Source organism: Pristiophorus japonicus, chromosome 11 (genome assembly GCF_044704955.1).
Source record: "Pristiophorus japonicus isolate sPriJap1 chromosome 11, sPriJap1.hap1, whole genome shotgun sequence".
Taxonomy (NCBI): domain Eukaryota; kingdom Metazoa; phylum Chordata; class Chondrichthyes; family Pristiophoridae; genus Pristiophorus; species Pristiophorus japonicus.
In genome coordinates, this window is record NC_091987.1 from 23,447,482 (window position 1) to 23,474,626 (window position 27,145).

At 50.6% G+C, this 27,145-nt stretch overlaps 1 protein-coding gene and 1 long non-coding RNA gene across 2 annotated transcripts in view; one reads left to right on the plus strand and one right to left on the minus strand.

The window, feature by feature from the left end:
- LOC139275513 (cell adhesion molecule 2-like) overlaps positions 1-27,145 on the minus strand; it is a 414,901-nt gene that overhangs the window by 56,583 nt on the left and 331,173 nt on the right. Inside the window, exons 4-5 of the mRNA XM_070892683.1 lie at positions 25,254-25,424; positions 7,270-7,360 (exon numbers count right to left, since the gene is read on the minus strand). Of these exons, the coding sequence (XP_070748784.1) occupies positions 7,270-7,360; positions 25,254-25,424 (262 nt within the window). The remainder of the gene's footprint in view (positions 1-7,269; positions 7,361-25,253; positions 25,425-27,145) is intronic.
- Positions 15,677-17,017, plus strand: LOC139275697 (uncharacterized). The gene is made up of 2 exons (XR_011595733.1): positions 15,677-15,777; positions 16,126-17,017. It is a non-coding gene; the product is annotated as an uncharacterized lncRNA (long non-coding RNA).

Here is a 27,145-nt window from a genome sequence, read left to right on the forward strand (position 1 = left end):
GGGGCGTGGGGGGGAGGTGCTGGGGTGGGTGATCAGCCATGATCTTATTGAATGGCGGTGCAGGCTCGAAGGGCCGAATGGCCTACTCCTGCACCTATTTTCTATGTTTCTATGTTTCTATAAGAGGCTCCCGAGGTATGGGAAATGGTCCACGTTGTCGAGGGCCGCGCCGTGGATCTTGATGACTGGGGGGCAGCGCTGTGCGGCGAGGACAGGCTGGTGGAGGACCTTTGTCTTACGGATGTTAAGCGCAAGGCCCATGCTTTCATATGCCTCAGTGAATATAAAGGCTAGACAAGCATGAGGGAGAATGGAATAGAGGGTTATGCTGATAGAGTTAGATGAGGAAAGACGGGAGGAGGCTCGAGTGGAGCATAAACACCGGCATGGACTGGTTGGGCCCAATGTCCTGTTTCTGTGCCGTATATCCTGTGTAATCCGATGTAATCCGATGTCATCCAATGTAAACTACCTGAAAGGGTGGTGGAAGCAGATTATATTGGACATGAATTTGAAGGGGACTAATGTGCGGGGCTGTGGGGAAAGAGCAGGGCAGGGGGAGTAGAACAGATTGGATCGCTCTGAAACAGAGCCGGCACAGGCACGATGGGCCGAATGGCCTCCTCCTGTGCTGTGAGATTCGATGGGTCTATTATAAGAGCAGTCCTGGCACCACACTTTGAAAGTATTTCATTGGCTGTAAAGCACATTGGGACGTCCTGTGGTCATGAAAGTCTTTTCTGTTTCAGGCTGGGCCTTACTTGTTCCTGCCAGTGTCACTTCCCATTGGGACCCCCACCCTGTCTCTGGTCATGGGCAGGCTGAGCTTCTAGAGAACTGTGCAGCCCAGTAATAGGCTGGGATGGGCTGGGATGGGCTGGATGGGGCTGCGATGGGCTGCGATGGGCTGCGCTGGGCTGGGCTGGGATGGGCTGGGCTGGATGGGCTGGGATAGGCTGCGCTGGGTTGGGCTGGGCTGGGCTGGGCTGGATGGGCTAGGCTGAGTTGTGATGGGATGGGCTAGGCTGGGCTGGACTGGGATGGGATGGGTTGGGATGGGATGAGCTGTGCTGGGATGAGCTGGACTGGGATGAGCTGGGCTGGGGTGGGCTGGGCTGCGATGGGCTGGGATGTGATGGGCTGGGTTGAGCTGGACTGGGCTGGGCTGGTTTGGGCTGGGTTGTGATGGGCTGGGCTGGGCTGGGTTGGGATGGGCTGGGATGGGATGTGATGGGCTGGGATGTGATGGGCTGGGCTGGGATGGGCTGGGCTGAGCTGGGCTGAGCCGGGCTGAGCTCGGATGGGCTGGGATGGGCAGGGATGGGAATGGTTGGTTTGGGCTGGATTGTGATGGGCTGGGCTGGGATGGGCTGGGATGGGATGGGATAGGCTGGGATGGGCTGGTTTTGACTGGGTTGTGATGGGCTGGGATGGGCTGGGCTAGGATGGGCTGGGATGGGATGTGCTGGGATGGGATGGACTCAGATGGGCTGAGATGGGCTGGGCTGGTTTGGGCTGGGCTGGGCTGGGCTGGACTGGGTTGGGCTAGGCTGGGATGGGATGGGCTGGGCTGGTTTGGGATGGGATGGGCTGGGCTGGGATGGGCTGGGTTGGGCTGGGCTGGTTTGGGCTGGGTTGGTTTGAGCTGGGCTGGTTTGTGCTGGGCTGGGCTGGTTTGGGCTGGGTTGGTTTGAGCTGGGCTGGTTTGTGCTGGGCTGGGCTGGTTTGGGCTGGGTTGGTTTGGGCTGGGCTGGTTTGGGCTGGGTTGGTTTGAGCTGGGCTGGTTTGTGCTGGGCTGGGCTGGTTTGGGCTGGGTTGGTTTGGGCCGAGCTGGTTGGGGCTGGGTTGGTTGGGGCTGAGTTGGTTTGGGCTGGGTTGGGCTGGGCTGGTTCAGGCTGGGTTGGGTTGGACTGAGCTGGGCTGGGCTGGGATGGGATGGGATGAGATAGGTTGGGATGGGTTGATTTGGGCTGGAATGGGCTGGACTGGGATGGGCTGGGATAGGCTAGGCTGGTTTGGGCTGGGCTGGGATGAACTGGGCTGGGATGGACTGGGCTGGACTAGGATGTGATGGGATGGGATGGGATGGGTTTGGCTGGGATGGGATGGGCTGGTTTGGGCTGGGATGTGCTGGAATGGGTTGGGCTTGGCTGGGATGAGATGGGCTGGGATGAGATGGGCTGGACTGAGATGGAATGGGCTGAGCTGGGATGGGATGGGATGAGCTGAGGTGGGCTGGGCTGGGCTGGGCTGGTTTGGGCTGGGCTGAGCTGGGCTGGACTGGGCTGGGATGGGTTGGGATGGGATGGGATGGTTTGGGATGGGATGGTTTGGGATGGGCTGGGATGCGAACGGCTGGGATGCGATCGGTTGGGCTGGGATGGGATGGGATGGGATGGGATGGGCCGGGCTGGGATGGTTTGGGATGGGATGGGCTGGGATGCGATGGGCTGGGATGGGATCGGCTGGGCTGGGATCGGCTGGGCTGGGCTGGGATGGGATCGGATGGGTTGGGATGGGATGGGCTGGGCTGGGATGGTTTGGTGATGGTGTGGAAATGTGTTCGGAAGCTCAGCTTGGGGTCTAACAGGGTTACAGCCTCCGCTCCCTGAGCCTGGGTTACTCCTATGTCCCAGAGAATGTTCTCTGTTCGTCCAGCTCTGGCCTCCTGTACGTTCTTCTCTGCCTCCATTCGGGCATTGTCCTCAAAACTGGCACCAAGCTCATGGTCTACAGGGCTATAGTAATACCCGCCCTCCTGTATGGTTCAGAGGCATGGACCATGTACAGTAGACACCTCAAATCGCTGGAGAAATACCACCAATGTTGTCTCCGCAAGATCCTACAAATCCCCTGGGAGGACAGACACACCAACATTAGCGTCCTCGACCAGGCCAACATTCCCAGCATTGAAGCACTGATCACACTTAATCAGCTCCGCTGGGCAGGCCACATTGTCCGCATGTCGGACACGAGACTACCAAAGCAAGCGCTCTATTCGGAACTCCTTCACGGCAAACGAGCCAAAGGTGGGCAGAGTAAACGTTACAAGGACACCCTCAAAGCCCCCCCAATAAAGTGCGACATCCCCACTGAACCTGGGAGTCCCTGGTCAAAGACTGCCCGAAGTGGAGGAAGTGCATCCGGGAGGGCGCTGAGTTCCTCGAGTCTCGTTGCCGAGAGCATGCAGAAAACAAGTGCAGGCAGTGGAAGGAGCGTGCGGCAAACCTGTCCCACCCACCCTTTCCTTCAACCACTGTCTGTCCCACCTGTGACAGAGACTGTAATTCCAGTATTGGACTGTACAGCCACCTGAGAACTCACTTTAGAGTGGAAGCAAGTCTTCCTCGATTTCGAGGGACTGCCTACGATGACGACTGTCCCTGGCCATCTGCTGGATAGTGAGGCAGAACCAAACTGTTAAACCTTCAGAGGCCATTTTGTTATGTTTTCCACTTCATGTTGAGGAATATGTGACTGCTTCCCCCTTTGTTTTAGGGGTTAACAAGGGAGGTTTTCCCTTGTGCTGTTATGGGGATTTGGAGAAATGTCCTCGAGGCGGGTGTGAGGGTTGTCCCTCCCCCAGGTTGTACCCGTGCACGTTCCCTGATGTGCCTGTGTTTACGGGTGCGGATGGACAGTCTACCTCTGTACTGCCCAATAACCCCTGTGGTCAGCCAAAGGAGGGCACAGATACCACCAGCATTTGAGGTTCCCTTCCTGTCGACAATAGAGCCCCCACCCAGAGCTGAACTTGGAGGAACCCAAACCTCCATCCTCACTGCTTGGTGTTCAGGAGTAGCAGCACCACACTTACAGAATGTGGCAGCACAGAGGGAGGCCATTCGGCCCATCGTTCCTGTGCCAGCTCTGTGACAGAGCTCTCCAATCAGTCCCACTGCCCCCGCTCTTTCCCCACAGCCAGCAAATGTTTCCTTTTCAAGTATTTATCCAATTCCATCTTGAAAGTTACGATTGAATCTGCTCCCACCGCCCTTTTCTTTTATTCAATCTCAGGTTGTGGGCGTCGCTGGCCAGTTATTGCCCATCCCTAATTGCCCTTGAGAAGATGGTGGTGAGCCGCCTCCTTGAACCCCTGCAGTCCGTGAAGGTGCTCCCACAGTGCTGTTAGGGAGGGAGTTCCAGGATTTTGACCCAACTATATTTCCAAGTCAGGATCACAAGAACTTGCTGCGTAAAAATAATCTCCTTATCTCGTCTGTTTTTTTAGCCAATCACCTTAAATATGTGTCCCCTGGTCACGGACCCTCCTGCCAGTGGAAACAGTCCCTCCCTATCTACTCTCGCAAAACCCCTCTTCATTTTAAATAGCTCTATTAAACACCTTGAGAGTGTATGTAAAACAATCGGGTGTTGAATTGCTGAATAGAGATTCTATCGCACACACAATTCAGTGTCTGCTGCACTGCTCCCAATGTACTCACCTCTGTTTTCCATTCATCAACTTAACACTGAGCTATCTGATTAAAGCACAAGTGAGATAGCAAATATCAGGTTAAAATAACATTGATTTTATCGCTTGAATTTGATTTTAATCAAGGTTGCTATCAGAGCAAAATGAATTGTGTGCTCAATGGTGTACTGTCAAGGGTATTATACTTATCCAGGTCAAAGTACCTCCACACTGTACCTGCTCCTTTATTATTACTTTTTATGCCATCAATTTTCTGCTCATTGAAGTGAAGGATGTTGGTGCACGTAAATGCTGTTTGTGCACCAGAGTTAACAAGTTAAAGTAAAGCTCCCTCTATACTGTCCCATCAAACACTCCCAGGGCAGGTACAGCACGGGTTAGATACAGAGTAAAGCTCCCTCTACACTGCCCCATCAAACACTCCCAGGGCAGGTACAGCACGGGTTAGATACAGAGTAAAGCTCCCTCTACACTGCCCCATCAAACACTCCCAGGGCAGGTACAGCACGGGGTTAGATACAGAGTAAAGCTCCCTCTACACTGCCCCATCAAACACTCCCAGTGCAGGTACAGCACGGGATTAGATACAGAGTAAAGCACCCTCTACACTGTCCCATCAAACACTCCCAGGGCAGGTACAGCACGGGATTAGATACAGAGTAAAGCTCCCTCTACACTGCCCCATCAAACACTCCCAGGGCAGGTACAGCACGGGATTAGATACAGAGTAAAGCTCCCTCTACACTGCCCCATCAAACACTCCCAGTGCAGGTACAGCACGGGATTAGATACAAAGTAAAGCTCCCTCTACACTGTCCAAGCCTATGAAAACTGTAACTTATTGCTGTCGTTGAAAAATGTTCCATTTCACATTCCAGCCAACCTGTGGCATGTCTGAGTGAAATTGCCAATTTAGTGTTAAATTCGGTGAAAATAAAGGACGGTTAATTCCCACTCGGAACAGACTTGACATTTGAAACTCATTTCAGAATGTCAGCTGCTTTCCTGGAGATGGAGCGAGTGGAGAATTTACAGTTATGGTGCTTGGTATAAGGTCAGGCTGAATGCATCACCCTCACCCTCAACACACACAGCACAAATTATACAAAGCAATCTATCTTCAAATTTAAAAGCATGTTTAATCCACCCTTCATCCCTTAATTCCTCAACTCTCCTTCCATTACCACGGGGCCGAGGTAATCTCGGTCTCAGCTGCTCTAATGTCCGTGATGCCTGACGGCAGCGACCAGGAAATGTTACCTCAGCAGACACCTGTCCCCGGCTGTCCATCCTCACTCAGTCTACTCAGCAGCCCATGCCACAGTAGCTTTTAAGTAAATGTAAAACCTTTTCAAACATACCCACCTTCTCCCCATATCCCCAACCCCACCCACCCACTCTCTCCCAATATCCCCCAACCCCACCTACCCATCTTCTCCCCATATCCCCAACCCCACCTACCCACCTTCTCCCTATATCCCCCAACCCCACCGACCCACCTTCTCCCCATATCCCCAACCCCACCCACTCACTCTCTCCCCATATCCCCCAATCCCACCTATCCACCTTCTCCCCATATCCCCCAACCCCACCCACCCACCTTCTCCCCATATCCCCCAACCCCACCTACCCACCTTCTCCCCATATCCCCCAACCCCACCCACCTATCTTCTCCCCATATCCCTCAACCCCACCTACCCACCTTCTCCCCATATCCCCCAACCCCACCCACCCACCTTCTCCCCATATCCCCCAACCCCACCTACCCACCTTCTCCCCATATCCCCCAACCCCACCTACCCACCTTCTCCCCATATCCCCCAACCCAACCACCCACCTTCTCCCCATATCCCCCAACCCCACCCACCCACCTTCTCCCCGTATCCCACAGTCCCTCCTCGCTATAGATCACACCTTACTGGCATCTTGCCACCACTTGCACTCTTTAGTGCACTTTCCTCATGTCCACAGCACCTGTTTTGCAATGTCTAAGTTTTTGCAGAACTGCCAGCTTGAAATAACGGAGTCGGGTGGGGCGGTGCCACCGAGTCTGCAGCTGGCTGGGGGGGTTTGAAGTTTTTTGGGAGATCCCCTGGGAGTTGAATCTTCAATCACCAAGAATTTTCCTGGAGCGGTTTTGGTAATTCCCTTTATAACCTTAAAAATTGTCAATTTGGCCACCCATATTGCAAAGAATATCCCCCAAGTGGGAATCCCCTTTGTGTCTTGCCTCTGTCCCTTGTCCAGAGCAGTAATGGTCTTCCTTTGGTGCATAAACAGAAGTGAGAGGTTTTCACAGAGTGAAACTTCCCACAGGCAAAAGGTTGGTAACCAGAGGACACAGGGTGAAGATCATCGGCAAAGAATTCAAAGGTAAGATGAGGAGAATTGTTTGTACGCAGAGTGTAATGATGATTGGGAACCCGCTGCCTGAAAGGGCGATGGAAGCAGATTCAATTGTAACTTTCTAAAGGCAATTGGATAAATATTTGTAAAGGTTAAATTTGCAGGGATGTGGGGGCAGAGCAGGGAGTGGGACTAATTGGATCGCTCTGTCACAGAGCCGGCACAGGCACGATGGGCCGAATGGCCTTCTGTGCCGTATCATTCTACGATTTTATGATACTCCACAGTGGAATCTGACAGCAACTGTACCAGCTCATGTCACTCATAATCCAGCCAACATCCAATGCTGCTCATCCTTTACTTTGCTTCAAGCAGCTGACCGCCACCTGAGAAGTCCATTCCCATTTCCACATCATCAGCGCAGCCTGGGTATAACTGGGGAATCGTGTACACACGACCGTTGTAAATACTGAGGAATGTTCACTTACATTGGGTTGCCAGTGGCCCGACACTCTAGCCTCAATTCATCTCCCTCTCGAGCAAAGTTCCTGGAGAAATCAATCTTCACCGAAGGTACATCTGTAATACATCAATAAAGGCAAAGATAATGTGTGCTGCATTTGATTTCAGGCTTGGGCTGATAAGTGGCAAGTAACATTCCCGTCACACAAGTGCCAGGCTATGACCATCTCCAACAAGCAAGAGTCTAACCACTGCCCCTTGACCTTCAGCGGCGTTACCATTGCCGAATCCCCCGCCATCAACATCCTGATGGTCACCATTGACTAGAAACTTAACTGGACCAGCCACACAAATACTGTGGCAACAAGAGCGGGTCAGAGGCTGGGTATCTGCAGCGAGTGTCTCACCTCCTGATTCCCCAAAGCCTTTCCACCATCTACAAGGCACAAGTCAGGAGTGTGATGGAATACTCTACACTTGCCTGGATGAGTTGCAGCTCCAGCACCACTCGAAGCTCGACACCATCCAGGACAAAGCATCCACCACCTTCAACATTCACTCCCTCCACCAACGGCGCACCGTGGCTGCAGTGTGCATCATCTACAAGATGCACTGCAGCAACTCACCAAGGCTTCTTCGGCAGCACCTCCCAAACCCGTGACCTCTACCCCCTCGAAGGACAAGGGCAGCAGGCGCATGGGAACAACAACAACAACTTGTATTTATATAGCGCTTTTAACATAGTAAAACATCCCAGGGCGCTTCACAGGAATATTATAAGACAAAAATTTGACACCGAGCCACATAACTTGTTCCAATGCAGCTACATGTTGTACAGGTCTCCCCCACCGCCCCTCCCTCCCCCCCCCCCCCCCCACTCGCCCCAACAACACCATAAAACAGAGGGCAGTGGCATAATGCTGGTTGGCTCACATGGAGAGAAAGCCTTACGCAGTGTTAGCCTGTCTGTGTGCTGGAACTTGCGATGGTTTGAATAGGCAGCGTCATCAGAGAGGGAAGACAATTCAACAAGATGCAGCAGGAAATTCCTTTTTACAGATCTGAGCGCGAAACAATGGGCCATATTTTGCCGCAGCAGAGCATCAAATAGCGCCGGCCGTGAGTCACACTTGTCCCATCGCCCTTCAGCTCAACAAAACTGTTGCCCAGTGAGTTGCTGGACGTGCGGGCTGATTCAGGGCCTCTTGGCATCTCCTGAAACCCTGGGAGTGAGGGTTTGCAAATAAACAGCAGAGGGACGAAGAAGGAAGTGTAAATTATAGGAGGTGACTTCAAGGTCAAAACAGGCACAGAAAGAGAAATAAAAAGTGTACTGTATGTATGCCTGGGTTTACCTGCCACCAGGGGGAGCGACCGTCGGAGGTCATTGGACCACAGACACACATGTGTTTAATCCTCACTTTGAGAACTAATAAAGTAGAGTCAGGTTGCACCTGATTAAGTTCACGGTACTAGGCCGATTGAGTTATTGAATGTACAACATTTGGGTAAACCCAGGCATACATACATTACAAAGAGAGGGAAAGAAAGATTGGAATAAGAGAGAGAGAGAGAAAAGGGACAGAAAGAAAAAGTAAGAAAACTGTAAAATTTGAAATGACAAAAATCTCCCCGAAAAATTCAAAACCTGATTTAGATTTGAATATTGGGGGTATGATTAAGAAGTTTGCAGATGATACTAAAATGGGCTGTGTGGTTGATAATGAAGAAGAAAGCTGTGGACTGCAGGAAGATATCAATGTACTGGTCAGGTGGGCAGAACAGTGGCAAATGGAATTCAATCCAGAGAAGTGTGAGGTAATGCATTTGGGGAGGGCTAACTAGGCAAGGGAATACACATTAAATGGTAGGACAGTGAGAAGTGTAGAGGAACAAAGCGACCTTGGAGTGCAGGTTCACAGACCCCTAAATGTAGCAGGCCAGGTAGATAAGGTGGTTAAGAAGGCATATGAAATACTTGGCCGAGGCATGGAATACAAGAGCAGGGAGGTTATGCTTGAACTGTATAAAACACTAGTTAGGCCACAGCTGGAGTACTGCGTGCAGTTCTGGTCACCACATTACAGGAAAGATGTGATTGCACTAGAGAGGGTACAGAGGGGATTTACGAGGATGTTGCCAGGACAGGAGAATTTTTGCTATGAGGAATGATTAGATAGGCTGGGTCTGTTTTCTTTGGAATAGAGGAGACCTGATTGAGGTGTATAAAATTGAGGGGCCTGGATAGAGTGGATAGGAAGGGCCTGTTTCCCTTGGCAGAGGGGTCAACAACCAGGGGGCATAGATTTAAAGTAATTGGGGGGAGGTTTAGAGGAGATATGAGGGGAAATTCCTTCACCCAGAGGGTTTTGGGGGTCTGGAACTCACTGCCTGAAAGGGTGGTAGAGGCAGAAACCCTCACCACATTTTAAAAGTACTTGGATGTGCACTTGAAGTGCCGTAACCTACAGGACTACGGACTGAGAGCTGGAAAGTGGGATTAGGCTGGGTAGCTCTTGGTCAGCCGGCCGGCGCGGACACGATGGGCTGACATGGCCTCCTTCCGTGCTGTAAATTTCTCTGATTCTATGACAGCAAATACAATGGCAGCCTTTGCTCCATATCCCTTCACACCCTCACCCAACAACAATCTATCTAAAAGCAAAAACTCTATCTGGCTCAGTGTTGATTGTTCCAGTTGTCCCAGAATCAACAGCTTTTGGGGGGAGAGAGTTCCAGGTTGCCAGCATCCCTTGTGTGAAGAAGTGTTTCCTGAACAGCCTGGCTCTAATTTTAAAATGACGCCTCCTTGTTTGGGACTCCCCCCACCAGAGGGAATAGTTTCTCCATCTCTACTCCATCGAATCCTTTCATCATTTTAAACACCTTGATCAGATCACCCCCTAAATCTTCTCTATGCAAAGGAATACAAGCCAAGTTAATGGAACATATCCACTTCATTTAATTAAGTTCTTACAGCACTTGAAACATCAAATTGGGTAATGAGTGTGGCTGTGACCTTGGTTGGCTGTGCAGGGAGGAAAGATTGCTGACAGTGCCAGTCTGTCAGGACCCCTCCTTCACTCCTTGTCCATCAGCGTTGGTCAAGTGAGCGCCTCTCCCAGACACCGACCCAGAGGTCTCATTGCACAGTCAGGCCAGAGCGTTTGAATGGAACAGTGCTGGAGGTGCTTGTCAAAATACACAGCACTGACTGAGCTCGCGCCCTCTCTCCCGCACAGACACTGCCCTTTACCCTCTGGCATTTGTGCTCGAACCCACCCCCGGCTGAACGCTGCTTTTATTCTGCTGCTTCTGTCGAATCACACGCTGCAGTGAATTGGGGCCGATTCAGAGCAGCTCCCCCTCGCAAACACATACTGGCCTGATCCGGCACGGAATGGAACATTACTAGTGTTTCACACCGAGAGGCCCCAGGATATGTGAGTAATAGCAATGTCACAATGCTGCAGGATGCCCTCTGAGGCAGGGGTCGACAGGTGATTGGGGTAGAGCAAAGAGGACAATAACTTGTATTTATATAGCGCCTTTAACGTAGTAAAATGTCCCAGGGCACTTTACAGGAGTGCTTTAAAACAAAATTTGACACTGAGCCGCACAAAGAGAAATTAGGGCAGGGCTTGGTCAAAGAGGTAGGTTTTAAGGAGCGTCTTGAAGGAGGAAAGAGGCAGAGAGGTTTAGGGAGGGAGTTCCAGGGCTTGGGGCCCAGGCAACAGAAGGCACGGCCACCAATGGTGGAGCGATTATAATCAGGGATGCTCAAGAGGGCAGAATTAGAGGAGTACAGATATCTTTGGGGGGTTGTGGGGCTGAAGGAGATTACAGAGATAGGGAGGGGCGAGGCCCTGGAGTGATTTGAAAGGATGACAATTTTGAAATCAAGGCATTACTTAACCGGAAGCCAATATAGGTCAGCAAACACAGGGGTGATCAGTTCCACTGGGCAGGCCACATTGTTCGCATGCCAGACACGAGTCTCCCAAAGCAAGCGCTCTACTCAGAACTCCTTCACGGCAAATGAACCAAAGGTGGGCAGAGGAAACGTTACAAGGACACCCTCAAAGCCTCCCTGATAAAGTGCAACATCCCCACTGACACCTGGGAGTCCCTGGCCAAAGACTGCCCTAAGTGGAGGAAGTGTATCTGGGAGGGCACTGAGCACCTCGAGTCTCATCGCCGAGAGCATGCAGAAAACAAGCGCAGGCAACGGAAAGAGCGTGCAGCAAACCAGATTCCCCACTCACCCCTTCCCTCAACCACTGTCTGTCCCACATGTGGCAGGGACTGTGGCTCTCGTATTGGACTGTTCAGCCACCTAAGGACTCATTCTAAGAGTGGAAGCAAGTCTTCCTCGATTCCGAGGGACTGCCTATGATGATGATGGGTGAACGGGACTTGGTGTGAGTTAGGACACAGGCAGCCGAGTTTTGGATGACCTTAAGTTTACATAGAGTAGAATGTGGGAGGCCAGCCAGGAGTGCGTTGGAATAGTCAAGTCTAGATGCAACATAGGCATGGCTGAGGGTTTCAGCAGGGAAAGAATGAGTCTTGATTTCAGGGAGTTTAAGAGAAACAAGACAAGACTTGCAGGCTTACCTGAATGGGTGCAATGCGCACAGTATAATTTGGATATTAAGGGGAGCAGACATAGCAGTAGTCTGTCCGGCCCAGGATATGTACATTACTAACTAGCTGAGAGTGAATTATCAGGCTGTAATTCAATGACAGCTGGTGATGACTCTTCACACAATACTCGACCCTGAGATGGAATTACAGGCGTTTACTCTCTGCATAATATAGACTCAGTATCACAAACCAATGTGCTGAGGTTTGCCTGGTAAAGCGCAGCAGGGTGCTGGGTGCGACTGAGATCAGAGAGTACACGAATGCTGCCTCGAAACAAAACTCACAAACCTTGAGCAGAGATAGCGACTGGAAAATCATCTGTGGCCCCAGGACAGTGGGAGCGGCACAGATTCCCAGAGAAAGGCTGGATTTTGGGTCCATGGAAACCGTTTGAGATTAGAGAGGGTTAGAGAGATATTAACGGCACTGCTTGGTGGTGGGGTGCGTGGGTAATTTTGACTTTGTGGAACAGTGGGCACATTGGCTCAGCTGCCGAGTGGTTAGGATCTGGAATGCGCTGCCTCAGAGGGTGGTGGAGGCTGATTCAATCGTGGCTTTCAAAAGGGAATTGGATAAGTACCCAAAAGAAAATTGCAGGGCTATGTGGAAAGGGCGGGGGAGTGGGACTGGCTGAGGTGCTCTTGCAGAGAGCCGGCACGGGCTCGACGGACCGAATGGCCTCCTTCCGTGCTGTAACCATTCTAAGATTCTGTACATCTCTCTGATAAATTGATTTACAGCTAGTCCGATATTGCCCGTTGTACACTATCTCCCAAAGTCAAAATGACCCTCCCGCATGAATTTATTCCATGGGAGCGAGGGGCAGTACTCAGTGCTCCAACACGGAATGGGGTAAATGGGTTAGGGGAGGGGAGGAGGGAGCCCATCATAGAATAAGCTAAAATACTTGCATTTCTGTAGCGCCTTTCACAACCTTCAGACGTCCCAAAGCCCCTTATAGCCAGTGAAGTACATTTGAAGTGTAGTCACTGTTGTAATGTGGGAATCCTGGCATGCAATCTGTGCACAGCAAGCTCCCACAAGCTGCAATGTGATAATGATCAGATAATCTGTTTTAGTGATATTGGTTGAGGGATAAATATTGGCCCCAGGACAGATAGGATTACGTAGGATTACACAGGATAAATGGCACAAAAACAGGCCATTAGGCCCATCCATACCGGCGTTTATGCTCCACTCGAGCCTCCTCCCATTTTTCCTCATCTAATTCTATCAGCATAACCCTCTATTCCCTTCTCCCCCATATGCTTGTCCAGCCTCCCCTTAAATGCATCGATACTATTCACTTCAACCACTCCCTTGTGGCACGAGTTCCACATTCTCACCACTCTCTGAATTCCCCATTGGATTTCTTGGTGACTATCTTATATTGATGGCCTCTAGTTATACTCTTCCCCACAAGTGGGAACATTCTCTCTGTATCCACTCTATCAAAACCTTTCATCATTTTAAAGACCTCTATTAGGATCACTCTCAGCTTTCTTTATTCAACGAAAAGAGACCCAGCCTGTCCATCCTTTCCTGATATGTATACCCTCGCATTTCTGGTATCATCCTTGTAAATCTTCTCTGCACCCTCTCCAGTGCCTCGAAATCCTTTTATAATATGGTGACAAGAACTGTACGCAGTACTCCGAGTATAGTCTAACAAAGGTTCGATACACGTTTAGCATAACTTCCCTACTTTTCAATTCTATACCTCAACAAATAAACCCTAGTTCTTGGTTTGCTTTTTATGGCCTTGCGAATCTGTGTCACTACTTTGAGTGATTTGTGTATTTGTATCCGAGATCCCTTTGTTCCTCTACCCCACCCAGACTCACACCCTCCTGTAATAAATGACCTCCCTATTCTTCCTACCAACATACAATACCTCACATTTATCTGTGTTGAACTTCATTTGCCGATTATATGTCCATTCTGCAAGTTTATTAATGTCCCCCTGTAATGTGTTGCAGTATTGACTATCCCCCAATTTGGTATCATCCACAAATTTAGAAATTGTGTTTTTAATTCCAAACTCTAAATGGTTAATATAAATTGTGACCAACTGTGGTCCCAGCACTGGAACACCACTACCCACCTTCTGCCACTGTGAACAGTTACCCTTTACCCCGACTCTCTGCTTTCTGTCTTGAAGCCAGCTAGCTATCCATTCTGCTACTTGTCTCCTGACCCCGCATTCTCCGACCTTGTTCATCAGTCTATTGTAGGGTACCTTATCTAAGGCCTTTTGAAAATCTAGATAAATTACATCTACTGCATTACCCTTGTCTACTCTCTCTGTTACCCCTTCAAAACATTCACTGAGGTTGGTCAAGTAAGACTTTCCCTTTTGAAATCCATGCTGACTATTCATTATTATATTTCTGGGTTCTAGATGTTCTTCTATTTTCCCCTTTAGTCAGGATTCCATTATTTTTCCTACCACCGATGTTAAGCTGACTGGTCTATAATTCCCTGGGCATGTTCTATTCCCCTTGTTAAATATAAGTATTACGTTAGCTATCTACCAGTCCTCTGACACTGCGCCTCTTTCTAATGAATTCTTAAATATGTGTAGTAATGCCTCTACTATCTCTTCCCTGGATTCTTTTAAAATGTGCGGATGTAATCCATCCAGAATAGGAGTTTTTTCCCTCTTTGAATTTGAATAGTTTATTAATATATCCTTTTTATTTTAAATGCAGTTATTTCATTACTCGTCTCATCATCCAATGTCATGTTCACCTGTTCTATCTCCCTGATAAATAATGAGGCAAAGTAATTATGTAATATTTCTCTATCGTTACCTGTGGTATTATCCTGTCCAGCCCTATTCCCAACCCACCCTTCCTTTTTTTACTGATGTGCCTGTAAAATATTTTTGCACCAGGAGAACTTCTCTGCTCTGCCTTGAAATAGTGCCATGGGATTTTTTTCCATCCACCTGATGTGGTGTTTGGATGGAGTGAGCTTTATTCACTTGTATTTCCCAATCTTACTGCTGTGTGTCTGTTGGGGAGACCAGTCCTGCGTATGATTGCAGTGTGTTTGCTGTTTTGTAAATGTTACAACGTTATGGCCCCACATTTAAGGGAGTCTCACCTCTTTGTGGAGGCTTAACAATATTCCTCACTGTTGAATTCAAAAGAATGTATTACATAACACAAGCATAAACTTTGGAACAGAGGAGGCTGAGGGGAGACCTTATTGAGGTGTATAAGATTATGAGGGACCTGGATAGAGTGGAAAGGAAGGACCTATTTCCTTTAGTAATGTAGTCAACAACCAGGGAACATAGATTTAAAGTAATTGGGGGAGGTTTAGAGGGGATTTGAGGGGAAATGTTTTCACCCAGAGGGTGATGGGGGTCTGGAAGTCACTGGCTGAAAGGGTGGTAGAGGCAGAAACCCTCACTACATTTAAAAAGTACTTGGATATGCACCTGAAGTGGCGTAACCTACAGGGCTACGTACCAAGAGCTGGAAAGTGGGATTAGGCTGGGTAGCTCTTGGTCGGCTGGCGCGGTCACGATGGGCCGACATGGCCTCCTTCTGTGCTGTAAATTTCTCTGATTGTACGAAACACACATGCACATATACACAATCACGCATGTCAGACACACTGTTCACACACGCTTTTATGAGTGTGCTTCGGATCCGGCGTTAAACGGAGCGAGAACGCCGAAGTTTGCAGATGTGGCGTAAAGTCAGGCATTGCACGCCGATTGACGTCATGATCTGCTCATTTCCATTTCAGGGCCAGCGCTGTCGACGGCAGCTCAATGGGCCTTACGCAATTGTCCGTATCCTGTGCCGGGCGCAGGTCGAAACCTGGCAGCCGACATTTTCTCGAGCAAACAAGCGTTAACGACCAGTGCACAGGTCTGGTATTTCTAGGCCTATGATTCTGTGATTCTAACTCAATGACAGAGATCATTACTAATAACTCGATGATGGATGAAATTACCATTAACGCAAAGATTGATATAATTACAATTAACTTATTGCTGGATATTAACTAACCTGATGGATATAATTGTCAGTAACTCAGTGATAGATATAATTACTATCAAATCATTGTTGAATATAGTTATTATAATTCTTTGATGACGATAAATACTATTAACTCAATGATAGATATAATTACCATTAACTCATTGCTGTTTAAAAATATCATTAACTCAATGATGGATCTTATTACTATTAACTCATATATCAAATGGTTTGCAGATTGCAGAATCTCAATAATTTATATGCTGATGGAGTGAAGACAGATTTATCACTGAATCGTAGAGTTTCAATACAGAAGGAGGCGATTTGGTCCATGGTGCCTGTGTCTGTGCTGGTGCTAATTCCCTGTCACAGCTCTGAGCTTTCACTCCATTCCCTGCCCTGTTCCCGTACCCTTTGGTTGGGATATTGCTGATGAGATGAGATGGTGTATTTTCCTCTTCTGAAGTTGTCAGACGGTTTCCATGCGGGTGTGTGACCAGCTGTGTCACGTGCGAGACGGAGAGCCGGTGAGGACATTGAGTGGTTGACGTTTACTCTCCTGACCTTCGCTCACACCCTTCCCGTCCAGCCTGGCTCAGGCGAGTGTAGCAAATGAAGCAAAGTGGTTCCGGCAATGCCTGGGAGAAGAAAGCTTATTGACATGCCAGTGGGACATGTCACATCCTCGATGCAAGGGAAAGTGAGGAGCTGTAAGTGTCAAGTGTCAAGGGACGAAATAGAATTGGTGAACACAATGAAGAGTCTTGTAAGGAAAGGGAGAGGGGAGAATGAAAAAGATCCATGAAGATACAAGGATCACAGAGCCAGTGGTTCTGAGGAAAGAGTTATTAATCATCATTTGTACCCATGAACAACAACTGCAGTGAGAATTTGACAGAAGGAAAGATGGAGAATGTTATGTTTGTATGTAATGTATGTACCGTAACACCAGACCACTGAATGTACCTTCACCCTGTATACACCATACCTGTACACCAGAGGGTGCTGCTGCTGGAGACCTAAGGGTCACCTGTGCAGGTAACCCAGTATAAAAGGGAGCTCAGCTCTTGGTGTCCTGACTCGAGGAGTTGCAAGAAAGAACTACGGTCTGTACAGTTCAAGTACTAAATCTTTACCTCGTGGAGTCATTATTAGAGTGCTTGCATATACTACAGAGAAGATAAAAAGATTTCTTCCCTTCTCTATATCCATTCATTCTTAAGATGTGGGCATCCCCTAGTTGCCTCGGTTTCAAAATTCTCATCCTTGTTTTCAAATTCCTCCATGGCCTCGCCCCTCACTATCTCTGTAACCTCCTCCAGCCCCACAACCCCCCGAGATCTCTGCGCTCCTCCAATTCTGGTCACTTGTGCAGCCCCTTTTGTCTTGCTCCATCATCGGTGGCCGTGCCTTCAGCTGCCTGGTCCCCGAGCTCTGGAATTCCCTCCCTAAACCTCTGCACCTCTCTCTCCTCCTTTAAGACACTCCTTAAAACCTGCCGCCTTGATCAAGCTGTCCTAATATCTCCTTCTGTGGCTCAGTGCCTAATTTTGTTTGATAACAACAACAACTTGATTTATATAGTGCTTTTAACGTAGTAAAACATCCCAAGGCGCTTCACAGCAGTATGAATAATGGCTCCCATGAAGCAACTTGGGATGTTTTACTATGCTATAGGTGCTAATTAAATGCAAGTAGTTGTTTGTGGTTGATAAGGTGATGATGGACCCTCTACTTGAACTTCTGATACCAACTGAGTGTCTCGCTGGGCCATTTCAGAGGACAGTTAAGAATCAGCCATATTGCCGTAGGTCTGGAGTCAGATAGGGGCCAGACTGGGTAAGGTCAGCAGGTTTCCTTCCCCAAAGGACAATAGTGAACCGGTTGCATTTTCAAGAAAATCCAACAGCTTCAGGTTGTAATTTCCAGATTTTTAAACTAATTTCTCAACCGGCCCTGGTGGGCTTTGAACTCCCGTTCTCTTGATTACTAAACCCAATAACAGAAGCAGTGTGCCTCTGTACCCAGTGACAAGTACCTTCATGCATATCAGCAGCTGAACGCTCCCCAGAGCTGGTGGACATTCTATGTCGGGAGAACTTAGAGTATCGGGATTCTCGGGAAGAAGCTCAACTAAATGGTGATGGTTATAGGACGGGATGAGCAACCCAGAGGTCATGAGTGAACTCTCACCAGGGCAAGCTGTGAAATTTAATTCGATAAGTCTGGAAATTGATAGGCTGGTACTGGATAGAATTCTGCCAGGTTGGTGTGAAAACCCAACTTGTTGATGGAATGTCCTAAGGGGAAGGAAAGCTCCACTACCCGGTCTGGCCCACACTATATGGTTGACCCTCGCCTCTTCTGGCCCCGAACTCTCGCCTCTCCTGGGCCCTGATCACGTTGCTCCACAATCACTCGCCGCTACTTCGGCCCGACCTTGCCGCTCCTGCTATACCTGCTGATTGGAGCGTGGGCAGGTACAGCAGGAGCGACGTGATCAGGGCCCAGAAGAGCGGAGGGTCCAGGGGCAGCACGGGCCAGCCCACACTGCGATATGTGCGCGCACTAGGTCCGTGCAGCAGAGCTGGTCTCCAGTCGTCTTGGTCAACCCTTGCCACTGGACCAAGACCTAGCTCAGTCAAGCCCGTGTGGTGGCTGGTGTGCAACGGTCACCCCACGTTAAAAAAATCCACGCACAGGCATCTTCCACCCTTCAAGATTTAGTTCGGGACCTGGAATATTAGGTCCTTCATTGAAACACCTGTGAACTCATCATTTTTTGGCGTGGAAGCAAGTCATCCTCGACACGAGGGACTGCCTATGATGATGATGGGAGCTCTCTGGTTCCTCGCGAGCCGACACATGATAGGGTAAAGCTAAGGCTGAGTGAAGGCTGGGATTAATACAGTGCAGGAAGACCAAAGGGAGAATGCTCCTTCTTGGTAAATGCACCTGCTGCTTTGCTCCTGAGATAGACAGACGGGAAGGCAGGTAATTCATCCCATGCCAAAATACATCTCCATCCCTGCATTAAGGAGAGGAAAGTCAGTCAGAGTCCCTACTCGTGATCACATCACCACTTGAATCCCATGAGTCCACACTCTTGTAGCCTTCAACATGCTATCCAGCTGACACATCAAGATGGCATCCAAAATACACTGACCCGTACCCCAGAGAGTCAGTGTGTGTGGGACCCGTACCCCAGTGAGAGTCAGTGTGTGTGGGACCCGTACCCCAGAGAGTCAATGTGTGTGGGTCCCGTACCCCAGTGAGTGTCAGTGTGTGTGGGACCCGTACCCCAGTGAGAGTCAGTGTGTGTGGGACCCGTACCCCAGTGAGAGTCAGTGTGTGTGGGACCCGTACCCCACTGAGAGTCAGTGTGTGTGGGACCCGTACCCCAGTGAGAGTCTGTGTGTGTGGGACCCGTACCCCAGTGAGAGTCAGTGTGTGTGGGATCCGTACCCCAGTGAGAGTCAGTGTGTGTGGGATCCGTACCCCAGTGAGAGTCAGTGTGTGTGGGATCTGTACCCCAGTGAGAGTCAGTGAGTGTGGAAAAGAGAAGAAAATTGAAAAAAATGAAAAGCGGGGATTATTTTGAAGAATAAAGATGCTGTGTGAGGGAGATTGCATCATGTAATTAGATCAAGGCTCTGGGATACAAGACCTGAATACAGAATGTGACAGGAACTATTTAAACGAGGGGAGAGTGGTAGAGGAATGGATTAAATACAGGATAATTGGAAATAAATGTAAGTATGGATTATAAAGATAGATTGCGGTGAAATCAAGAGGCCAGAATCAATAGCGAGGTAATTGGAGGAGAAGGTGATCACACTGTTAACATGCTGCAGTGATTGGGCATTAATACAAACAGCACAAGGTCGTTTCAGGGTCGTGCGTGGAATTCGAAGCTGGGGAGAAGTGCTTTCAGAGTCCTGCTTAGAACAGGGCAGGGGCTGGGCACAGTTCTGCAGCAAATCCAGCGGGAGCACCAAGCAGCAATTAAACGTCTCACCGAGTAAAACTCTGATGGTAACTGAAGGAGGGCAAACATTCGGTGGGAGTTCAGAGAGGTGCCAGCAGCATGGGGAGAGGATGAGTTGGAACAGTAGCACAGTGGTATATTACTGGACCGGTAATTCAGAAATCTGGACTAATGATCCAGAGAAGTGTGTTCAAATCCCACCACGGCAGCTGGGGAATTTAAACATAGGTGCAGGAGTAGGCCATTCGGCCTTTCAAGCCTGCACCACCATCCAATAAGACCATGGCTGATCATTCACCTCAATACCCCTTTCCTGCTTTCTTTCCATACCTCTGTTAATTAAATAAATCTGGAATAAAAAACTCGTATCAGTAATGGTGACCCTGAAATTACCTTTTTGTCGTAAAAAGCCATCTGGTTCACAAATGTTCTTTAGGGAGGGACATCTGCTGCCCTTACCCGGTCTGGGCCTATATGTGACTCCAGACCCACAGCAATGTGGTTGACTCTTCACTGCCCTCTGCGGCTCACCACCAGCTTCTTAAAGAAAGGCTTGCATTTATATAGCGCCTTTCACGGCCACTGAAATTCTCAAAGCCCTTTACAGCCAATGACATACTTTTGGAGTGTACTCACTGTTGTAATGTGGGAAACACAGCAGCCAATGTGCACACAACAAGCTCCCACACACAGCAATGTGACAATGACCAGAAAATCTGCTTTGTTATGTTGGTTGACGGATAAATATTGGCCCCAGGACACCGGGGAGAACTACTCTGCTCTTCTTCAAAATAGTGCCATGGGACCCTTTACGTCCGCCTGAGATGGCAGACGGAGCCTCGGTTTAACGTCTCATCCGAAAGACGGCACCTCCGACAGTGCAGCGCTCTCTTAGCACTGCCCCTCCGACAGTGCGGCGCTCCCTCAGTACTGCCCCTCCAACAGTGCAGCACTCCCTTAGCACTGTCCCTCCGACAGTGCAGCACTCCCTTAGCACTGCCCCTCCGACAGTGCGGCACTCCCTCAGTACTGCCCCTCCGACAGTGCAGCACTCCCTTAGCACTGCCCCTCCGACAGTGCGGCGCTCCCTCAGTACTGCCCCTCCGACAGTGCGGCGCTCCCTCAGTACTGCCCCTCCGAGATTGCGGCGTTCCCTCAGTACTGCCCCTCCGACAGTGCGCCGCTCCCTCAGTACTGCCCCTCCGACAGTGCAGTGCCCCCTCAGTACTGTCCCTCCGACAGTGCGGTGCTCCCTCAGTACTGCCCCTCCGACAGTGCGACACTCCCTCAGTACTGTCCCTCCGACAGTGCGGCGCTCACTCAGTACTGCACGGAGTGTCAGCCTGCATTTATGTGCTCACGTCCCTGGAGTGGGCCCTGTACCCACAATCATCCGACTCAGGGGCGACTGTGTTGCCCACTGAGCCTTGGCCGACACAATTAAGGCCAATTAGGGATGGGCAATAAATGCTTCCCATGAACGACTTAAAAAAACAGAGAAGTGGTAGAGAGGGTTAAAGAGTACAGGGCGGGCTAGATTGAGGTACAGGGCAGAGGAGGGGGGAGGAGAGTGAGGTACTGAGTGAGGTAGAGGAGGGGAAGGAGAGTGGGGTTATGAGTGGGGTATGGTGAAGGAGAGTGGGGTCAGGGGGAGGGGATACTGAGTGGGGTACAGGGGGAGGGGCTACCGAGTGGGGCACAGGAGAAGGGGGTCAGATTGGGGTACAGGTGGGAGGGGATACTGAGTGGGGTACAGGGGGAGGGGGTCTGGATTGGGGTACAGGGGAGGAGGTACTGAGTGGGATACAGGGGAGAGGGGGTTCGGAGTGGGGTACAGGGGGAGGGGGTAGTGAGTGGGGTACCGGGAGAGGGGGTACTGAGTGGGGTACAGGGAGAGGGGGTACTGAGTGGGGTACAAGGGGAGGGAGTCCGGAGTGGGGTACGGGGGAGGGGGCAGTGAGTGCGGTACAGGGGAGAGGGGGTCTGGAGTGGGGTACAGGGGGAGGAGGTACTGAGTGGTGTACAGGGGAAGGGGGACCGGATTGGGGTACAAAGGGAGGGGGTCCGGAGTGGGGTACAGGGGAGAGGGGGTCCGAAGTGGGGTACAGGGGAGGGGGTATTGAGTGGGGTACAGGGGGAGGTGGTACTGAGTGGGGTACAGGGGGAGGGGGTACTGAGTGGGGTACAGGGGGAGGGGGTACTGAGTGGGGTACAGGGGAGGAGGTACTGAGTAGGGTACAGGGGGAGTGGGTACTGAGTGGGCTATAGGGGGAGGGGGTACTGAGTGGGCTACAGGGAGAGGGGGTACTGAGTGGGGTACAGGGGGAGGGGGTACTGAGTGGGGTACAGGGGGAGGAGGTACTGAGTGGGGCACAGGGGAGGGGGTACTGAGTGGGGTACAGGGGGAGGGGGTTCTGAGTGGGGTACAGGGGGAGGGGGTACTGAGTGGGGTACAGGGGGAGGAGGTACTGAGTGGGGTACAGGGGATGGGGTACTGAGTGGGGTACAGGGGGAGGGGGTACTGAGTGGGGTACAGGGGGCATGGGGGCCGGAGTGTGGTACAGTGGTGAGGGGGACCAGAGTCGGGTACAGGGGGAGGGCGATTCGGAGTAGGGTACAGGGGGGGAGGGGGTACTGAGTGGGCTACAGGGAGAGGGGGTACTGAGTGGGGTACAGGGGGAGGGTGTACTGAGTGGGGTACAGGGGGGGAGGTACTGAGTGGGGCACAGGGGAGGGGGGTACTGAGTGTGGTACAGGGGGAGGGGGTACTGAGTGGGGTACAGGGGGAGGAGGTACTGAGTGGGGCACAGGGGAGGGGGGTACTGAGTGGGGTACAGGGGGAGGGGGCACTGAGTGGGGTACAGGGGGAGGAGGTACTGAGTGGGGTACAGGGGAGGGGGTACTGAGTGGGGTACAGGGGGAGGGGGTACTGAATGGGGTACAGGGGGAGGGGGTACTGAGTGGGGTACAGGGGGAGGAGGTACTGAGTGGGGTACAGGGGAGGGGGTACTGAGTGGGGTACAGGGGGAGGGGGTACTGAATGGGGTACAGTGGTGAGGGGGTCCAGAGTGGGGTACAGTGGTGAGGGGGACTAGAGTCGGGTACAGGGGGAGGGCGATTCGGAGTAGGGTACAGGGGGGAGAGGGGGATCCGGAGTGGGGTACAGGGGGGATGGAGTCCGGAGTGGGGTACAGGGGGGATGGAGTCCGGAGTGGGATACAGTGGGACATGGGGGAGGGGGATTCAGAGTGGGGTACAGGGAGAGGGGGTCCAGAGTGGACGATTTTTTTCGTGCACGGTACTTGGAAATTTTCTGCATGAACACACATGCTCGGTAACTTCCAGCGTCAACAGCTGTTGTGCAGCCGGGCAGGGCCTCCTGATTGGTGAGCGGCTGGGCGGGGCCTACTGATTGGTGAGAGGCTGGGCGGGGCCTCCTGATTGGTGCACGGTCGGACGGGGCCTCCTGATTAGTGAGCGGCCGGGCGGGGCCTCCTGATTGGTGCACAGCCCGACGGGGCCTTCTGATTGGTGCATGGCCGGGCAGGGCCTCCTGATTGGTGCACGGCCGGCCGGGGCCTCCTGATTGGTGAGTGGCCGGACGGGGGCCTCCTGATTGGTGAGTGGCCGGGCGGGGCCTCCTGATTGGTGAGTGGCCGGGCAGGGCCTCCTGATTGGTGAGTGGCTGGGCGGGGCCTTCTGATTGGTAAGTGGCCGGGCGGGGCCTCCTGGGAAAAATTATTAAAGAAGCAGTAGCAGAACATTTAGAAAAGCAAAATTCAGTCAGGCAGAGTCAGCATGGATTTATGAAGATGTAACAAACAGAGTGGATAAAGGGGAACCAGTGGATGTGGTGTATTTGGATTTCCAGAAGGCATTTGATAAGGTGCCACATAAAAGGTTACTGCACAAGATAAAAGTTCATGGGGTTGGGGTTAATATATTAGCATGGATTAGCTAACTAACAGAAAAGAGAGAGTCGGGATAAATGGTTTATTCTCGGGTTGGCAATCAGTAACTAGTGGGGTGTCGCAGGGATCAGTGCTGGGACCCCAACTATTTACAATCTATATTAACGACTTGGAAGAAGGGACTGAGTGTAACGTAGCCAAGTTTGCTGATGATACAAAGATAGGAGGAAAAGCAATGTGTGAGGAGGACACAAAAAATCTGCAAAAGGACATAGACAGGCAAAAGTGGGCAAAAATTTGTCAGATGGAGTATAATGTTGGAAAGTGTGAGTTTATGCACTTTGGCAGAAAAAAAATCAAAGAGCAAGTTATTATTGAAATGGAGAAAGATTGCAAAGTGCTGCAGTACAGAACGGCCTGTTTACGTGGTGTAACTTCTATTTATGTATTTATTTGTTAGATATTCTTGCTGAGTTAGGGAGCAGCTACTGTTGGCTTTAGGTGAAGAAGGTTTAAGCAAAGTAGATTTGGGTAATCTCACTTTGGTTATCAGTGGACAAGTAACGGGTACAGTACCAGAGTGGTTCTGTTACTGGACCAGGAATCCAGAGGTGTGGCCTAACACCCAGAGACGTGAGTTCAAATCCCCCACCATCAACATCCTTAGGGGCCACCATTAGCCAGAAACATAACTGGAGCAGCCCCATCAATACTGTGGCTACAAGAGTGGGTCAGAGGCTGGGGATTCTGCGGTGAGTGTCTCACTGGTGTCAAGAAAAAGTACATAACCTACGCCCTGATGGGTAACACCATGAATATCCCAATTGGGGAGGATATAGAGCAAAATTATACATAATGTTACAGCCAGTGTACAGCACAGGAACAGGTCATTGGGCCCCACCGCTCCGTGCCAGGGTTTATGCTCCACATCACCCTCCCTCCCCCACCCCTCTCCATCTACCCCTCGTCACCATATCCCTCTATTACTTTCTCACGTATTTATCTGGATTCCCTTAAAGGCACTTGTGCTATTTGCTTTCACTACTCCATGTGGCCCTGAGTTCTGGACTCCCCCACAAGTGACACATCTTCTCCACGTCTACCCTATCCAACCCCTTCATCATTTTAAAGAGCTCTGTCAGGAGAAACTGAACAGACTGGGACTCTCTTCTCTGAAAAAGAGAGGGCTGAGGGGTGAGCTGATATTATAACCTCTCCGTTTGGGTACCGGCCTTGTGAATTTTTCTTTTCCACCTTCTCCAGTGCCTCTGTATCCATGTTGTGATAGGGAGCCCAGGGACTGTGCGCAGTGTGGTCTAACCAAGGTTCGATGCAACTTTAAGCTAACTTCCTGCTTTTCAATTCTATCCCTCTGGAAATGATAAAGTAAATATATCAATCAAATACGGAACGAAAAGTGAGAGATGTGCTTGGCTGAGATGCTGGAGAAAGGGCTTGGAGCTTACATTGAATGTCAAGAACTTGCTTGGCCAGCTGTGGTGCTGATCTGAGTGATTCGTGGTCCACAGTGCAGCTCACGGCCACACCATCATCATTGCGATCCACCTGCAGTGCCAGCGTACTGCTGACTGTGAAGGTCTTCCCTTTCGAGTCGGGCACTTTTGTAGAGGATACATCTAGAAACAGAAAGATCAGACAGCAAGGTAAGAAAAACCAGCCCTCACTCTCGTCCCTGTCCTTTCTCACAATGACCGATCAATAGGTACATTAAAGTCATAGTTAATGACAGATACAGTTCCCGTCATTCACAAACTGGTCAATGAACATCACAAGTGGACACTGTGAAAATGGTTTCATTAGATATTTTTTTCCAGTTATTTGATGATTTCATTCTGCTTATCAAGGTGAAAAAATGACAGTGTTGAGGAGTTGAGTTTTTCGATAAGTTATAGAGTAAGTCAGACAACAGCTGTCAGGCACTTCTGGATCAGCTTTGGGACAGGTTAGACACAGAGTAACGCTCCCTCTACACTGTCCCATCAAACACTCCCAGGGCAGGTACAGCATGGGGTTAGATACAGAGTAAAGCTCCCTCTACACTGTCCCATCAAACACTCCCAGGGCAGGTACAGCATGGGGTTAGATACAGAGTAAAGCTCCCTCTACACTGTCCCATCAAACACTCCCAGGACAGGTACAGCATGGGGTTAGATACAGAGTAAAGCTCCTTCTACACTGTCCCATCAAACACTCCCAGGGCAGATACAGCACGGGGTTAGATACAGAGTAAAGCTCCCTCTATACTGACCAGGTGACCATGTATCAAAACAATTGGTTGTGTCGGTGACAGACAAGACACAACCCACAAGCTGGGATCGGATTCCCACACCCTTCTCCCACTGGGCTCCGGGGATCCCATTCCCACACCCTTCTCCCACTGGGATCCCATTCCCACACTCTTCTCCCACTGGGATCGGATTCCCACACCCTTCTCCCACTGGGATCCCATTCCCACACCCTTCTCCCACTGGGATCCCATTCCCACACCCTTCTCCCACTGGGATCCTATTCCCACACCCTTCTCTCACTGTGAGGAAGGTTGGAGGAGGAGTGGAAGGCAGTCCGGGAACTTTAAGTATAAAGCCAGCCCTTGTTACAGATCTTCATGTGAATAATTCCCAGCACACACAGCTGAATACTGCAAAGCAGCAGTTGGATTTGGAGTACGCGGGAAGCGAAGACAAGTTAAACTCCCTTAATGCAAAAGAAATATAAGTGTAGATGATAAACGGCCGCGGCTGTCTGAGCTGACTCTGAAATTCACCATCCCAAGCACGTGCTGAGCAGCCAGAGAGTCAGGGTCATCAGTGAAACACACCCGCTGGGAGGATGCGCCAGCAAGCCGTGTATCAGCAAGGGGCCAGGGGGCAGGATATGGGCAGGGGGGCTCACAGGGGAGCTTTGGGGAGGGGGGGGCGTGGGCTTGCGAAGATGGAGCTCTGTTCATAGGGACACTGCGGGGAGCGGGGGGCAGGCTCACTGGGATATGGATCACAGATGTGTGACAGGGGAAGTGAGCTGATTTTAAGGCACGACATCGAATCGTTTTCCAGGGAGCTCTTGTTGCTGCAGTGCAGGGTCAGCTGTAGAAACAGGTTCATCTCCAACAAGCCAGGATCTCATCCCACAACCACAAGCGTTAGTAGAACAGAAAGGCCAAGAGCAAATGCAAAGCGGGTGCAAGACCTTTATCTGCCCTCAGTCAGCGTGCTGGGTGCAGAATGGGGCTGTAGGCTATTGAAGCACTTGGATTTATATAGCGCCTTTCAAGACGACCGGACGTCTCAAAGCGCTTTACAGCCAATGAAGTACTTTTGAACGGTTGTCACTGTTGCAA